We start from the raw sequence: 17307 nt of genomic DNA, 5'->3' as shown, positions 1-17307 counted from the left end.
CCAGCTTTAGCCATTACTTTTCAAGTAAACTCAACTTTACATTTTCACTTTATTTTATTTTTTCTAGTCAAAATGTTATGGCCAGAAACTGCTGACAGAAGTATTTAATCGGTTGAATTTGGTTGAATCGGACTACTTTGGAATTGAATTCCAGAACATGCAGTCATATTGGGTATGTAATATATTTTTATCTGAATATAAACACCTTTAAATAGATGTGTTTTCAGCTTTGTTTTTAAAGGAAGACATTTGGTAGTTCTACTCTGGTTAAATTTGCACAAAAAATCCTTTAATGTAGGAGAAAGAGGATTATATTACAGGTAAGCAAAGCTGCACCATAGTGATACAGCTGCAGTTGTTTCAGATAATAACCCTACACAGTTGTGTTGAATGCTCTTTTTTGGTCCTTCCATTTTTAAATCAAGCACTACCTACTTTGCTTATTATGGAGCTCCCTTAATTTGAGTGTTTAGTTCCTTTTCAATGAATTTTATTAGTTTTTGCTATGATTCAAAAAGAACGGTGTTTCAAGAAAAGACACCAAACCACTTGATTAGCATTTTTAGAGTTGAAATGGAGTGCTGCATAAATTGGAATCTCATTTCTACTGTGTAGCATTTGTACTGTATCTTTTGACATAGAATCAAGATGTTGTGCTACAAGGGATAAAAGTAAAATGTAGATCAAACAAAGCTGTTTAGGAAGTCCATGACTGGGATCAAGTAATATAACCTTGAGCAATGAAACAGGCCTCACAATACCTATGACATAAATGGCATAAGGCTTGATGTGAAGTCAACTAGACACGTGGTGGAGTGCACCATTGCACATGTTGTGTGTTGGTGAAGTTGCATGGACTACAGTGGCTATCCCAATCCATATACTGCCATAACTGGGGAAAGGCACTGCTAGCCACAGAATTCACTTGGACCTCTAATGACAAAGGTTTATCTAAACTGCATACCTGATTGTTCAGAGGGAGTGCAGTATCTTCAGGATGTAAGAACCTACCCACAGAGCCTCTTTCTTACCAGGTTTCAAACTCAGTTTGTTGGCCCTTATCCAGTCCACAACTGCATTCAGGCATAGATCCAGGACATGCACAGCCTTTCCAGATCCAGATGTTAAGGTGTAGTAGATATAGATGTTAAATAGCACTGGGGACCAAATTGTGCCTTGCAGAATTACATAACACAAGTGCAGGAGGCCATAGAACATTGTTGTCCCACTGTTACACTCTGAACTCACCCACATAGGTAGGAACAGTGCTACTGTAATACATTGCCTCCTATACTGATCCTGAACAGTTGATGTAGGAAGATATGGTCAGTGGGGTCAAAAACCACTGAGAGATCAAGTAATCGTAACAGCGTTGCATTTTCGCTGTCCCTCTTCTGAGGGTGACAAAGACTGATTAAATCATGAAACCAGGCCTGAACCCAGATTGAATTGAATCTAGACATTCAGTGTACTCAAACAACACTTGCCTGATGTACTTCATTTGATGGCAGAATTTGCATATTTAAATGTATAGACCTTTTGCAAAAAAACCTGTTTTTTTCTCAGTGGATAAAAAAATATCTTTGACGTTATTTTTGAAGTTTGCATGAATAAATGCATTCATATACTTGAAAGGAATTTCAAGTCATTCATTCTAATCTTTGCCCTCTAGCTGTATTATCTTGGGCAGATTTCATTCAGTCTCCTCACTGAAACCTCCAGAAACAGTTGCCATAAGTTTCTTGGGCAAGGGACTCTGTTGCACAAGCATTAGTGTAAATGAATTTTCCTGTGATGCTTCCGAAAGGTGCTCTGCCATAACTAGAACTCAGTGCTTTTCCTTCATTTGCTTCAGGAAACTTCTTTCCTTCTGCTACCTTTTCCACTATATTTTTCACTATCTATGTATAGACATTTTGAGGTTTATTCCTTTAGCTAAAACATTTGTTTAACTGAAATGGGGGTGTAGGGAAGTATTGGTTTACAGGTGCTAGAATTATTTTAGCTGTGTGGTTTTATTTACTGCTGCAGTGTTTGCTTTATTATTTACTAAGCCCTTTTTTCCTTGTTCAGATTTGGCTTGAGCCTATGAAACCTATAATTAAACAAATACGAAGTAAGTATATATACTATTTCTATTAGTGTTTCTTTCTAGGATTCTAGCAACTTTTTGGTGCTATTCTTAACATGACCACATTTGGAAGATTAAGGCAGGATATCTATGAGCTGTGTGTACCCACATGCAGCCCCTTTGCTGCCTCTTTGTGCAAGCGTGAAACCATCCAGGAAGCCAGAGTTAACTGTAGCTTCCTGTTAAGTCTGAACTGAGAACTATGGTTCATGTCTCCCAATAAGCCAGGGTTTTGGAGCATACTTTTAACTGTGGTAAGGTGCATGCAGCTCATGCCTATGCTACTTTATTAAGCCAGAATATGATTGCCTGACTTTCCACATCCTGGTACCCTACAGAAGTTTTGGGCTACAGCTCTCATCGTTACCAGCTATCATGGTCAATGGTGAAGATGATAGGAATATTTGTCCAAGACATATGAAGGTCACTATGTTGGGGAAGACCGTTCTAGAGATTTGAAGCAAATGAAGATAATCTGTTTTGCATGACACACAGGTTCACTTAATCAATGGAATTGGAGAACATTCATATGGAAAACACAAAAAAATGAAGTTTTTTTAAAGCAGCTTTACAAAATTACATTCCCACTGGCTCATTCAGCAATTCAAATGCTTTGTTTTTAGAAGGTTTTATTAATTAGTTTCATCCTGCTTTTCTGTTTCAATAATAAAATGACTTGTATCAAAAATAAAAATACAACAAAAGTAAACAAAACATTTTAAAATGCTTTAATTAACAGAGAATTCACCTGAATTCACCTGTTTCACAGATCAACATTTGTTTTCTGGCTGCAATTTCCTTAGAATTTGGATCACCTTAGGAGCTTCATGAGATCCTATTCCAGTTTTTGATTATGCCAACTTCCCACATTCATTCAGCCCATTTTACTGTTCTTTGATGTTCTTGTATTATTTTGGCTCCCAGTTTCGCCATAATGCCTTTAATCCCTTTCCTTCCACCATTTAGTAGTTTTCAACAGCCACCTACCACTGGCACTTTAGCTAATATAGGTTCCTCTCCTGTATTTCAGATCACTTGCTTAGGGTGTATATTACAACCATGTTTCAGAATTATGTTGGTATACTTCAGAGTTACTGTATTTAAGTTGAAATGTTCACGATCCATTCAATAAATACCTAATTCCTATTACCTCATGTTTGAGAGTTGGCAGTTGGTATTCAGATTCAGTGTTTCAACTATAAAGGTAAAAGTTAATAGAATGCATTGGTTTTATTTTAGGACCAAAGAATGCATTGCTTCGTCTAGCCGTAAAGTTCTTCCCTCCTGACCCTGGTCAGCTGCAAGAGGAGTACACCAGGTAAACAATGTGGCACTATTAATTCCACAAAAATTTACAATGGAAATAGGAAAGAAGGATTAATGAATTAACTCAAAGGACCTGTGAATTCACTGCCAGAGTTGATATATGTGTGTGTGGCCTTGAATGACAGCAAGTTTTACTTGATCTAATCAAGTGGCAGTGATGCTGCTTCAGCTGTGTACAGCTGTGTACAGCCAAGGATGTGTTCAAAATGTCCATGTTTAAAAATTGTCTCAAGAGATAAAGAACTTGTTTGGCTGCTTGGTGCAGTGGTTTCAGGCTGTTATCCTGACCTGTGCATATTTACATCGGAGTAAAGCCCATTAAACACAACAGGACTACTTCTGAATAAACATTTATAAGATTACACTGGTATGGTAGTTTACAAATACTGGGACTGGTTCTTCAGGGTAGCAAGTCATATTTCTGTTAGTTGCCTTTGGATGTTATGAATTTCAGGATTGTTTATCTGATATTTCTCATTCTGTTCCCAACTTGCTGTGCCATTTGATTGTGTTCTCTTGTGTCCATGCTTTGAGTTGAAAGTACATATGAATGGTGTCTCCTGTGTTCTTAATGAGTCTCATTGAGGTCTTCCTCTTGCAGATCTACTCAACTCCAGCCCTTACATACCTGTTTTTCTGCCGAATTGTGCCATTTGTGTTTCCTATATTGTCTACTTCAGCCCACCTACATACCTTTCCATCAGTGATTCTGTGCTTGTCAGTTTTTCCGTTCAGTTGTGATTTTTGAGTTTCTGCTAAAACTACTTGCTGCCGTTTTCTGTTGTTTGCACTCCTCCTTTCCTAAATGACTGCCGTTGATGGCTGCAGGGTATACTGGATATGTTGCTATACAGTGGTACCCCACAATACGAACGCCTCGGAAGACGAAAAACTCGCTAGACGAAGGAGTTTTTTGTTTTCTTAGCAGCTTCGCAAGACGCATTTCCCTATGGGCTTGCTTCGCAAAACGAAGCTTGCCCCGCAAGCTCCGGGGATAGCGGGGAAGCGCAGCGCGTCTTCCCCGCTGTCCCCGGACCTCTTTTGAAGCAAGGGGCGGCGGGGAGAAGATCGCTTCTCCCCGTTGCCAGCCCCGCAATCTCCGGGGACAGAGGGGAAGGCGATCTTCTCCCCGCCGCCCCTTGCTTCAAAAGAGGGGACAGAGGGGAAGGCGCGCGCGCCTTTCCCTCTCTCCCCGGACCCCTTTTGAACCAAGGGGCGGCAACGGGGAGAAGCGATCTTCTCCCCGTTGCTGCCCCTTGCTTCTCCCCGTTGCCGCCCCTTGCTTCTCCCCTCTCTCCCCGGACCCCTTTTGAACCAAGGCTTTAAAACAGGCCTTCCCCTCTGTCCCCGGAGATTGCGGGGCAGGCAACGGGGAGAAGCAATCTTCTCCCCGCTGCCCCTTGCTTTAAAACAGGTCCGGGGACAGAGGGGAAGGCGCACAGTGCTTCCCCTCTGTCCCCAGACGGTCTCCATAGGAACATATTGATTGATTTTCAATGCATTCCTATGGGAAACCGTGCTTCGCAAGACGAAAAACTCGCAAGAAGAAAAAACTTGCGGAACGAATTAATTTCGTCTTGCGAGGCACCACTGTATTTGAAAAAGTATCTATTTCATAGTTTCTCCTAAGTCATAGGAAATGGGTGAGGATGCATGTTCTATCATGCTCTGTGGAGGATTGTACCTGAAGAAATAATAGCATTACAAAATTATTAAAATAGACTTTGAAAAACTTAAATATGTTGCTTAACTAGAAAGCTTGGGGGGGTTTTTCTTCAGGACATGAGTCAGTCACAGGGAAGCTAGTAGGTAGAGAGGGATGTGACGGTAGCAAGAGCTATATCTGAACCTCACATTTGAACAAGCCTTAGCCACATTTGATACAAAACCTGCCAGTCTTAGAGGTAGTGCAGTTGTATGTTGCTTGGTGACAGCATATATCTTGGCTAGCAACAGCTGGTGATCTGATGTGGTAGTAGTAAATGGATGTCACTAAGCAGGTTGGCGGTATGAGGGGGGAGGAGACAATGCTATATTACTACTCTTAGTAATCACACAGACATTGCCTTCAGTGTCAGCATTGTGCATATATGCAGCTACTAACTGGCCTGTAGTACTCCTGCATGGGCCATTTTTCATTTCCTGCTGCTAAACAACTAGTAAAATGGACAAAATATGATACTATTGATTTCCCCCCCTTTAGGTATCTATTTGCATTGCAAATCAAGAGAGATCTAGCTGAGGAACGCCTTACCTGCAACGACAATACAGCAGCACTCCTCATCTCTCACCTTCTGCAGTGTTAGTATCTAATGTCACTTATATATTGTGCACACAGATGCAAAGAATCCATTCAGCTTCTCTACAGTTTCCTTCATCAGTAATTATTTTGCTTCTTTGTCATCCAGCAGTTACAACAGCTTCCCTGGTTAGTTTCCTGCTTCTGTTATAGTTGCTTCCAGAAGCCATTTTTGATTAACATAATTGATTTGCACTTGTGTTGCTCATTAAATGCAAGCATCTACTTGGACTTTCTTGGGCTCTTTTGAATCTGATATAAATACCATTTACAAAGAGGGGGAAAACATAGGAGGCATACATTCTGTTTCAATATCTGTTATCATGCTTTTAGTAAGTCTTCATACATTTTGAATAATGTTCCCCTTTTCTGTCTTATCAGCTTGCTTTTAGAAGTTTAGTTTTTTAAAAAAGTTAAATGTGCCTATGTTGAATCTCCTTGGGAACTTAACTACTCACACATATGTTGATTCTGATAGCACAGGAACACTGAATTTTCCCTTTTCCCAACACCCCTCCCCTCATGAAACAGATCCGTCTATTAGGTCTTACCAAAGTCCATTTTGTGAATCTGGTGGGTGCCAGTCATCAGGGTGATCATTTGAAAACTTTATAAAGGGATATCAAATCTCGTCATTTGTATCCCATATATACTATTGAGAACCAATGGTTATTGTAAGATGAAGATACCTTCAAGGATCCATTTGCTAACTTTAGGGAACAATTGCAATAGTGAAGCAATATTTTCTTTCAAATATATTTTTCTCTTCTATCACAGCTGAGTTAGGAGATTTTGATGAATCTGGGGACCGAGAGCATCTTAAAAACAACCGGTACTTTCCAAACCAAGAAAGACTGCAAGGAAAAATACTTGAATTTCACAAGAAGCACATGTAAGTGTAAATGAATGTTTAATTTCTGGTATTCAACATAGCACTATTTGTTGCTGTTATTGATAACAAAATAAGATTGTCTATATCTCTCATTAACCATAAGTTATTTCACCTATACCTTCGTAGTAATGCTAGAAGGAGAATTTAGTTGTGTTGGCTAGGTGACCTGTTGGTCCTAAAAGCAAGAAAATTTGTCTGTGGCATGAAATTTGACTCTTATAATTTACTTGCAGAGTGGTATAATATGCCCAAATTTGAGAAGAATCCATTGACAAATGTCAGGACTACAAATCTTTAAAAATGTTGCTTTTAGAGGTTCCACATTTCTGACCATGTTCATGCTCAGTGCAAAAAAACATCTTAAATTCTTTTGATTTGCTTAGACAGTGACAAAATCAAGGAAAAGACAGAAGTCTTCGCCTCACTTTTCTTTTGAAAACCTTGTTTCTAAGTTCTATTTTTAAAAAGTAATGTAAATGCGAGGTTGTCCAATACATAGTCCATGGGGCTTTTGAGTACAGAAACAGAAAGGGGAAGTGCTAGCAAATCAGTACAGTATATGCTTGATTGGCAGGTAGACTTTCCAGGGTGGAGTCTTATCCCAAAGGTGAAATATATCTCACTCCACTGAGTAGGTTTGCAGCAGAAGTTGTAAGTTAAGACTATAAGCTGGGCAGCTTTCCCTCAAAGTAGGAGTTTGGTGTTGGTCCATTGATTTTCAGTGGGTCTACTCAGAGAATGACTTAGATGGATAGAATCGTTGCATTTATTTAATACTCTTCCTTATTGTACAGTATAGTCTATTAGATGTGTGACTCTGAAACTGACCACATAATCATTTAATCTGCTCTTTTATTACAATGGTATTTAAAGCTTTCTCGAATAGAAATGAAATTTAAGAAGAACCGATTTCATAGGGTTTAAGCATAATGTTTTCCTCAATGTTTTCTCCTTTAATAGGATATCATTTTGAATCAAGATGGTGGAATAAACCTTTCAAAATAGCACTGATTTTAAACACATATTTCAAAACTGCACTGATTTTTTTGTTTTTTAGATTTCCCAAACAATGGGTATGAGGCTGCTACATTATCATAATGGTCATTGAAAACAAACCCTAATCCAATTATCAGTGCAATTTAATGTATTTTGTTCTCTATGCTTAACATAAAATATATTTTATTGTGGACACAACACAGCAAAATTCTCTGTGTAAACAGGAGGCTTCCAACTTCATGTTTCTCTTACAGTGCTAATGCAAAGGTTGAGCAATCAGCAGGTGTGTGGCGTTCTCTGTGTGCTGATTCTTTCCTACAAACTGGATATTAAATCCCCCACAAGGCTAGGCTTCAAAACCATAAATGAGTCCTAACTAAGGGGAAAGTAACCCAGTGAGACAGCATTTGCAACATATAACTAGTGTACATGTGAGGGGTTAACTACTCCATTCTACCAATTCTCTGAAAGTGTTCTCTACTGCATCACTATTTCGCCTGCCATTGGCAAGTATATGATTGGAACTATGTTTTTCAATCTTGCTTGGGCCTTATAAATGCCAATGTAGCAATTATACTTTGTTCACTTATGCAGTTTACAAATTAATGTAAAGTTATCCAAGTTAAAAGCAGCAGAATTGGCCAATTAACACTGCCTAATGGCCTTTTCAAAGTACTGTACAGTATCTTACCACATTTATGTCAGTTTGACCCTAATTTATTGGTGAATATTGCAATAACGTTGAAGTATTGTCCATGCAAGGTCAGAACTTTTTTTAAAAAAACAAAAAATCCTAAAAACAGCTGCAGGAATATATATATTGTTGAGAAAATTCTGTAAATTGGCTGTTCACTGGTTGTAGGATGGCTAAGCGGATTGATCTGCTTAGCAGATAACAAAATTAGACCAGATTGTTTTCAGGCCAGTCTGTGAGGCTTAGTAGACTGAAAACATCTGAAGATAATTACTCACTGTGCTTTACCCTTGTAAACATTTGCTTGCATAGGGTAAATCATTTGGCATAATTACTGGTTTTTCTCACTTCAGAAATAAAGTATCTTCTGTAGGTGTAAAAGGTTATTTAAGAACGTTGATCAGTTTTTTTAGGCAAACATTTATTCAGGGAATTCTTCTGGGCACTAGAATAGCATAGAAATGTTGACCATTTAAATCTGTAATAAATATCTGTATAATCTGTGTGCATGAGCCTGTGGCTTACATGCCCCCTTCTCCACTTTTGTGTGATGGAGGAGATACGGGGAGTAGAAGGCAACAAGCAATCTGTAACAGCCGTGACTGTTGATCCCTAAACAGGCAGAGGAACCACAGCTTGGGAGGACTGTTTGCATTTTCAGGACTGCTACTACCCAAGGTGTTAGTGAATTGACCTAGCATGTTGCAGAGGGTCCTAACACCACTTGCACACAACTGTGGCACATCTACACCATACATTTAAAACACAATCAGTGCACATTTAAAGCATATCATGTCCCCCAAAGAATCCTGGGAATCAAAGTTTGTTAAAGGTGCTGGGAATTGTAGCTATGTGAGGTGGAAACTACAGTTCCCAGGATTCTTTGGATGAAATCATGCACTTTGAATGTGTGTTAGATATTCTTTAAATTCATAATGGGGATCTGCCCTTGTACTAGGATAATACAATCATTCTCATTCAGAAGGCAGACTTAAGCGCAGCTGTTAAGGATTGACACCTATCAACTGCAGATAATGGGTGGGTGTGAGAACCACCAGGAGCCAGTTGTCTATATACAAAAACACAGTCAACTGATGCTATTGTAGTGCATCTGTCTTGAACATTGCAAAGCTGTTTGGTCCAGTTGGGCTTGCCTGCTTACTGACTTGCTCTCATGTTTTCAAACAAAGAGAGATTAGATGTTAGCATATCTTTTACAAAATTATGGAATACGTAGCATTTTGCATTTAAAATTATGAAATACAGGGCATATTAAGGATACATTTGTTTTAAAGAATAATTAAATGTCTCTGAGTTTGATTATGACTTCAACTAGATTGCCATGTGTTCTTCCATTTGTAACACATTTTTATGCTAGTTGGTTTTTCTCTTTTGGTCTGGCACAGTAAACCTGAATAACTCTGAAGCTTAGTGACTGCTTACTAATATGGATATGATCTCATTAAACTTGTTGAACTATATTAGAGTATTTTTTACCTGTTTCATATCATTGGATAGTGTTATAAGTAATTAATAATATTTTCAATTTTGGTAACACAGGGGCCAAACTCCAGCTGAATCAGATTTCCAAGTGCTTGAAATAGCTCGGAAGTTGGAGATGTATGGCATGAGATTTCATCTGGCATCTGACCGTGAGGGAACAAAAATTAATTTGGCTGTATCAAACATGGGCGTACTGGTATTCCAGGTAGGAAAGCAGTATTTAACGTGAGAAACTTTTTATAGTTATGCAGTGCAGACAGAAGACTTTAAACTCAGAGGATAGACCCATATGCCTGCTTTAGAGCACGTAGCAATTGATTCTGAGCAAATGGCTACCACATCCTTGCTACGACAGTCTTTGCAGTCCCAATAGACAATGTGATGTTTGCAGATGCCTTTGTGGCAGCAGCACTCTTCATCAAACCCAGATGGGATTAGTAGGGCACCATTGCAGCAGCAGCTTCTTCTCTGAGACTAATGGGAGTGTTTGTAATATTGCCTTCATTACGCTGGCTTGGGCTGATGGGAGTTGTAGTCCAAATGTAGTAGTAGTTCTAATAAATCTGTTACCACCTTTCACCAGCAGGTCCTAGGGCGGGTTACAACAATTTAACTTTCAGAATTAAAAACAGTTAAAACAGGTTGCAATCACAGGAATAGTGTGGATCCTGAAAAGACCTATCTCAAATGTCAAAGGCCAGAGTAGCAAGGTCAGGGAGGGCTGCTTTCAGAACTAGAGGTTCTTTTAACAGTCTTGTTGTTTTAAATTATCAGTTATCTGATCCAGACGATATGATTTAGATAGAAAAAAGGTTTGACAGTATAAGTCTATAACTTATGTTCTGTTTAAATCCTGTGTATAATATACCTCAGTTATTTTATATTGAATTGAACACAGGGTAATACAAAAATCAATACTTTCAACTGGTCCAAAGTCCGAAAAATAAGCTTCAAAAGAAAACGATTCCTTATCAAGCTTCATCCAGAAGTTCATGTAAGTACTTCCATCATAATGTCACTTCTACATTTTCAAGCATGCCTTAAATATGAAATGACGTTCATGCAGTATTCAATACTGTTAATGCCTGAATACATGGTTCACAGGTAATAGCACTACGATAAAAGCATGTTAGTAAAACCCATATTTCATTAAAGTCTGAATTTCTCTTGTGTTTCTAAAATTTATTTATTATTTAAGTTTATTTATATTTTGACTTGTCTTTCAAAGGAGCCCATGTCGGCATCTAGGGGGGAAAAAGTTAAAAAGGGGTCTTCACACTTGTAAAAGTTGGGAACCACTGCTCTAGAGCATGTTCTCGAGACCTACATTGAACCATGATATTAAAAAATATGCCCCTGGACCCTAGACTATGTATTTCGTCTATTTTTGAGAAAGGTGATGAGGATCTTATATGTAAATCGTTAATTGTATAATTTGTAGCCACTTGATTAGTTATTACACAGGGCTGGAAAGATGCTTCATGATGTACCCTAGATAACTGGTTCAAGAAAGTTAATGTTCATTGCCATCTCAGAAAAAAAATGATGGGATATTTAAGCCATTGAGAGTGATGTTGATCCTTCTGATTTCACCTCTGGAGGTTATTTATGGAGGGAGGTTATTGGGTTGTTCTTGTTTTTATTTTGATTATGTATTCTGTGTTTTTATATTGTGACATTATCCTGTGAACTGCCCTGAGACCTGCGGGTATAGGAATTACTATTATTATTGACATCCCAGTTACATGGATTGCAAATCCCTTTGAAATAAGATTTTATTGGGTGGCTTCTATAGACAGGCAAGATATTTTTCTTTATTCCCATTTCCTTCATTGTACAATGTAAGTTGTGTTTTTCTACCCCATTTACAATTTTATAATCGAATCCATTATATTCACTCCTGATTTTTTCTTTTTCTTTTGACTTTATTATCAAAAGCTCCTTGTCTCGAATATATATTATTTGTTATTTTTTGTTTTTCTCTTCACTTCTATCATCTATTTTTGTTGAATAAAGTTTTATTAAATATTTTCTCATTGCAACCTTAAATGAGTAGAGATAGCATGATAAAGTCCCATTGTGTTTCATTTCTAGGGTCCATATCAAGACACTCTGGAGTTTCTTTTGGGAAGTAGAGATGAGTGCAAGAACTTCTGGAAAATATGTGTTGAATATCACACTTTCTTCAGGCTGTTTGATCAGCCAAAACCAAAGTCAAAAGCAGTCTTTTTCAGCAGAGGGTCATCTTTCAGATACAGGTATGATATAACCCAGTTCATTTTGATCCAAGAAAATGGAACCAAGAAAAACTTTGAAAGTAATTCCTTTTAAATTAAAGGTTTAGGATCTTTATTTCTTGAGTACAAGAAGCCCAGAATTTCATGTACTTTTCCTGGAGATTTTTTTTGTAACATTCACATTTATTTCTTCACAGTGGGCGTACACAGAAACAATTGGTGGATTATGTTAAAGAAAGTGGGTTGAAAAAAATCCCATATGAAAGGTAACAAGCTCTTTTATATAAGCAAAGAGTCTTTGATGTTCTTATTTTGTAACTTCCTTAGTCTAGTCTACAATAATGAAAGGCCTTTTTCCTAGAGATTGTATACTGTTAAAGTATTATTTGACATTTTTATATTTCAAATTTAATTAATTAAAATGCTTAGATACTTGACACTGGGAATTATGTTGAGTAGGAAGGAGCTGAAATTGACAAACCATTTAACATGTTTCAAATTCAGAAAAGTGATTAGATTGAATGGCATGAAAATATGTTGGCTTAAACTTCACTTTCCTTCACATAGTGCCAACTGGAGACATGTAGTCTTTTTTTGTTCCAATGTTGTAAACCATCTTGCATTTGCTCATTGTTATACTTACCGGATGGTATCCAGAGCTTCCCTTCTGCTGACAAAAAGCATCCGTCAGCAGAACAGGGAGGGAGATGATTTCTGGTTATTCTTCTTCCATGCTGCAGCCCCCTGCACACCCCAAAATTGGCTATTGAGAGTTTGGAGAGGTGTACCAGATCTTGAGCATCTGGACCACATGAATAAACATTTTAAGCATTTTTTTGAATGTTAAAAATGTGTCCTATCCTGGATTTGTATTTTAGATATTTGTGTTGAAACTTACAGAATATGGTAATACATTTTTGCAGCTTTCCTCTTTCTCTAGTTAAAGTTATAATTTGCAGTCACTGTGTCTAACAGATACAATTATCCACGAATGACAAAATTCTGAGGCTCGTTGATTTATTACTATTAATCTTTATCACACCTAACAGCCTTATGAAGTTGGTTATTCTTCAGGAATAGCTTCTTACTGTAGGCCCCCCGTTTGCTTTCTGTATATAGCTAATGAAGTGATCAGGGTATCACAGCATATTCTTTCTTTACAGGAGGCATAGTAAAACTAGAATGTCTGCTCACACCTTGCATGCTGATACACCCAAACAGGTTAGTCTTGATATTAACCTGTTTTGAATTATCAGAAAGATTATGAAACTCAACCTTTTCATTCTAAAGCATGAATGACGTCTGCATTTAAAATTATATATATATTTTCAATCATTGCTCTGTTCAGCCTTGCCCAATTCTGGTAGTAATGTTAAATATGTGTGTACTGTTGAATCAACTTCAGAGTTTTTCAGCTTGTACAGGAAAACAATTTTTCCTGAGTGTTTGCCTGGGGAATTTTTAGCTTTTTTCTTTTGAATGGCAGAGCTCCGTGCCATATCGCAAACTGCATATAAAACCTACTTGCAAAGGAAATTTGCTACATGGAATATATATGGGTGGATGGGGGCGCCGTTCTAAAAGCATGAATCTTTTTTTGGGCACATGGAACAACGCCGTTCTTTGGATCCAGATCAATATTTGGTCCTAAATAATTCGTATATCTTTATCAGCCAGGAGCTGTAGTTCATTATCGATATGATTTACCAGTGTATAGAAAATAAATCTCCTTACTGTTGCAATAACAAAAACTTTTCTATAGATGCCATTTCAGAGTGTCAAGATTTCATGCATAATTACTGTTACAGTTAACACAGTCATATAATGAATCAACTTTCTCTGGTCCCAAATCCAGAATTCTAAACCAACATAGTACTCTCATGTAGACCTTAGGAGGAAGAGTTATCTGTAAGAAACCTAGGGCCAGTTTTCTCCATTCATCTACTCCGAACATTATATCTGGAAAACATCATTAGTCATACTATGAAGAGTTCATTCATCCTCAATTTCATATAATAAAGATACATCACCTCACAATAATTCCCTCTGCCATTTTATAAAGACCAAACAGGGCCACTTCTACATAAAAGAATAAAGGAATGAATGCAAAACAGACATGAAAATCTAGAGAAACCAGTGAGTGATCAATACAATCTGCCTATGTCTAATAGTCACATAATGCATGTATCCTTCCACCATATCTGAAGAAATAGGCTTTCAAAGCTCAAGACTCAATGAAATGGTTACCTTTAAAAAGTTGGCACAATATGTTTTTTTCTAAAATTAATACAAATCATGGATGACTGAACACTTGTGCCAGATTTAAAATGCCATAGATAGAGCAGAGGGCACCGATTCACCCACCTTTGTCATGTGGTAGTGTCTCTCACACTGAAAACAGGCAAGGATGAGTCCCACAGTCTTCACAGTCAAGTCATCTCGGTAAAATTCATGAACTTATAAACATGTTTATCTGTCAAATCAAGTGGACATGGTTAGATGTATCTTAAAACAGATTGTCTAATAGCTTCCTCTCTTGTTTTTCTCCTCAGAGTGCCTCATTTACAGATGGATTAAGAACCTCTGGGCCTAATGCATGTACATATGCCTCCTTTCATTCGGATAATGCGTTAGCCACAAACATTGCCAGCTTGCCCACTTTCACAGAGAGCAAGCCTTTATTTTTGGAGCCCAGAATATCCCATACAAGGAGCTTGGCCGCAGAAGCAAATAGTGGGACATCAGAAGAAACTGGGAAGAAAGTGATACAGCAGCCTGGATCACCAGTACTCCAGTCATTCCAAGGTGTTGGGCTTTGTAATGTTGCAGGAAACTGCACTCCCGCTTGTACTGATGTTGAGAGTAGCTGTGGTTTAGGTGTAGCAGTAGAAGGTAGGATTACTTGTAAAAATGACAATTATGTGGATGACTTTACCACAGGTATGGCCATTGCTGCTAAACAGCATCTGCCTCAAGGTAGGGGTGCCTCACTTGTAAAACTGGTTAGCTCCCAGCTTCAGGTTTCAGAAGAGTTCATTGATGATGATCCAGCAGAAATGTCCTTTTTTGCTGGAGGTTCTGAAGCATTTTCCTATTTGTATGATGGTTTAGATTTGCAGGAGTCAGATCTAACTAATTGTCTCTCAGAGTCACCTGCTTTAACTAAAGAAATTCTGCAAAGAAATATGATGTCTTCTCAGTCAAGTCCTGATAGGTGCTCCATAGAAGCAGTAGATATGAACATGGACCATGAGTTTGAATTTGAAGGAGAGAGTGATTTTAATGGGAATGAACAGCCATCAGATACCTCGGAATTGTTTGAAGTTAAAGCTCAGGCAAGCAGAATGCAAAGTCTTCTGAGTCCTTCTGAAACTAGTTCATTAATTAACAACCGTTCTGAAAGTAGTTCTCTCAACAATTTGACATTAAATGGTATGCCATTTTTGCACACTTATAGCTCTGCTAATCACTCTGAAGCTAGTTCAATGGTGAATTTTCCAGCATATTCAGTTCGCTCTGAGTCAAGTTCAGCTTTTCAGTTCACTGACATTATTGACCAGTTGGAACAGCTGAGCTATCCACCTACCACTACAGAAGACTCTAGTAGCACTGATGACTCATGGGATTCAGAAACTGCAGCCCCATTAGACATAAACCTCTTTTTCAACAACCCCTTTGCTGAGGCTACTAGAGAGAATTTCACTCTTGATTTTCAGAATAATCTTAAGAATCTCACCCAGGAAGATAAAACAGAAGACACACACACAAGCCATTAATATTTTGGTTGATATTACGTAAATTTATGCTTTCAGGAATCTGGTTTTGAAAGAGAAAAGATAATGTAGATTGTTTCTGACCTGGTTCATTCTAGTGATTGGATTTCAAATTCATGTCCTTTTTTAAAATCCTTATCCCAATTTTTCTCAAGCCATCATAAATTAGTTGCTACTTTGAAGTGTAGATGTCAGTGGTGCAGACTAGCCATTATGATTTTTCTAATGTATTGTACTATGCATTTTTTATCACCCAGCAATTGTTTAAACCATCTGTGGTGAAAGTCACTGCATCACTGAATTTTGAACTTAGGTACACTTTGCAAATAACAGACCCTCTACAAAGCATCGCTGCTGATGAGCAGTAAATGTCTTGAAAGGCCATTGGCATATTTTGTGCTTCCTTGTTGGTGCTTTGTTAGAATTTTAACACATTACTCCGCAGAAACAAGCCTATATAACAGGGATAGGGAACCTGTGGTCCTCCAGGGATAGGGAACCTGTGGTCCTCCATATGCAGTTGGACTACAAATCACATCATGCATGGCTATTGGCCTTGGGAGATAGAGTGGAACAGCATCTGGAGGGCCACAGATTCCTCATCCCTGCTGTAACTTAACTGAATCAATATGAAAGGTTTGCTTGAGCTTTTATTTGAAGATGGTACTACTTCAAGGAAATGATCTTATTATTGTTAGACTATGAATATACAAGTGATATTGAAAGACTATATTATGGCAGTAAGAGAGAAGGCAAACCTGGTTCTCTCAGGTCTCCTGATAGACATTGAAGAATGTATTTAAGTTGCAAAGCAGGAAAGCAAACCTTGTACAGGAAATAAACTAAAATACTGTTAGGGCTGTGTCTGAAAGGATTATATCTTGAGTTAATTAAATAGGCTTGTGTATCTTTCCATTATAATTTCCTAATTATGCCTGTGTGAAAGGGAAGATTGTGCAATATATGAACTTCACCAGATTTTCTGTGGTGGTGGTGGGGAACCAGGCACATCTGGTTTGTATACTCTGTGATAATTGTGTTTTCACTGTGGATTTCCTATCATACTTTAAAAAACCACTTTCATAATTCTCCTGACCAAATTCTTATTAGACTGATTTTATCAGTGTGCAGCTCAACATAATGGAGCAATTGCCTTCGGGCTGCCAATTAGTTTGCTTTTTGTTCTGAGTCTTTCCACATACAAGATTCACTTTCACTAGTAGTTTATCATACCTGTAGTGATATGCTCCATGTGCCTGAAATGGTTAAATCATCAAGAATTTATACTAGTTGCGGTAGTAGCACATTAAATAATACATATAGTAAACCCGCAACTTAACCCGGGGGTTACGTTCCAAGGATCGCGCCTGAAGCCAAATCACATAAAGGCAAAACACACTGGGTTCAAACACAGGTGGGATTGCCAAAGTCTTTTCCCCAGGACATCCCTTCCATT

General features: G+C 38.0%; 1 protein-coding gene across 7 annotated transcripts in view; it reads left to right on the top strand.

Annotated features, from left to right (window-relative positions):
• FARP2 (FERM, ARH/RhoGEF and pleckstrin domain protein 2) overlaps window positions 1–17307 on the top strand; it is a 64101-nt gene that overhangs the window by 20326 nt on the left and 26468 nt on the right. For all 7 annotated transcript variants that reach the window (XR_014157080.1, XR_014157081.1, XM_081864103.1 and 4 more), the window contains exons 3-13: window positions 68–172; window positions 2074–2116; window positions 3371–3449; window positions 5661–5758; window positions 6534–6648; window positions 9899–10046; window positions 10740–10835; window positions 11936–12099; window positions 12276–12344; window positions 13242–13299; window positions 14631–14883. Coding sequence is in view for 5 of the 7 variants with exons in the window: in XM_081864103.1 (XP_081720229.1) it covers window positions 68–172; window positions 2074–2116; window positions 3371–3449; window positions 5661–5758; window positions 6534–6648; window positions 9899–10046; window positions 10740–10835; window positions 11936–12099; window positions 12276–12344; window positions 13242–13299; window positions 14631–14883 (1228 nt within the window). In the remaining 2 variants the exon portion in view is untranslated. The remainder of the gene's footprint in view (window positions 1–67; window positions 173–2073; window positions 2117–3370; window positions 3450–5660; window positions 5759–6533; window positions 6649–9898; window positions 10047–10739; window positions 10836–11935; window positions 12100–12275; window positions 12345–13241; window positions 13300–14630; window positions 14884–17307) is intronic.

The sequence above is a fragment of the Podarcis erhardii genome (assembly GCF_964252035.2).
Source record: "Podarcis erhardii genome assembly, chromosome: 5".
Lineage (NCBI taxonomy): Eukaryota > Metazoa > Chordata > Lepidosauria > Squamata > Lacertidae > Podarcis > Podarcis erhardii.
Note: the sequence above shows the minus strand (reverse complement) of the source record. Positions and strands in the feature narration are given on the sequence as shown.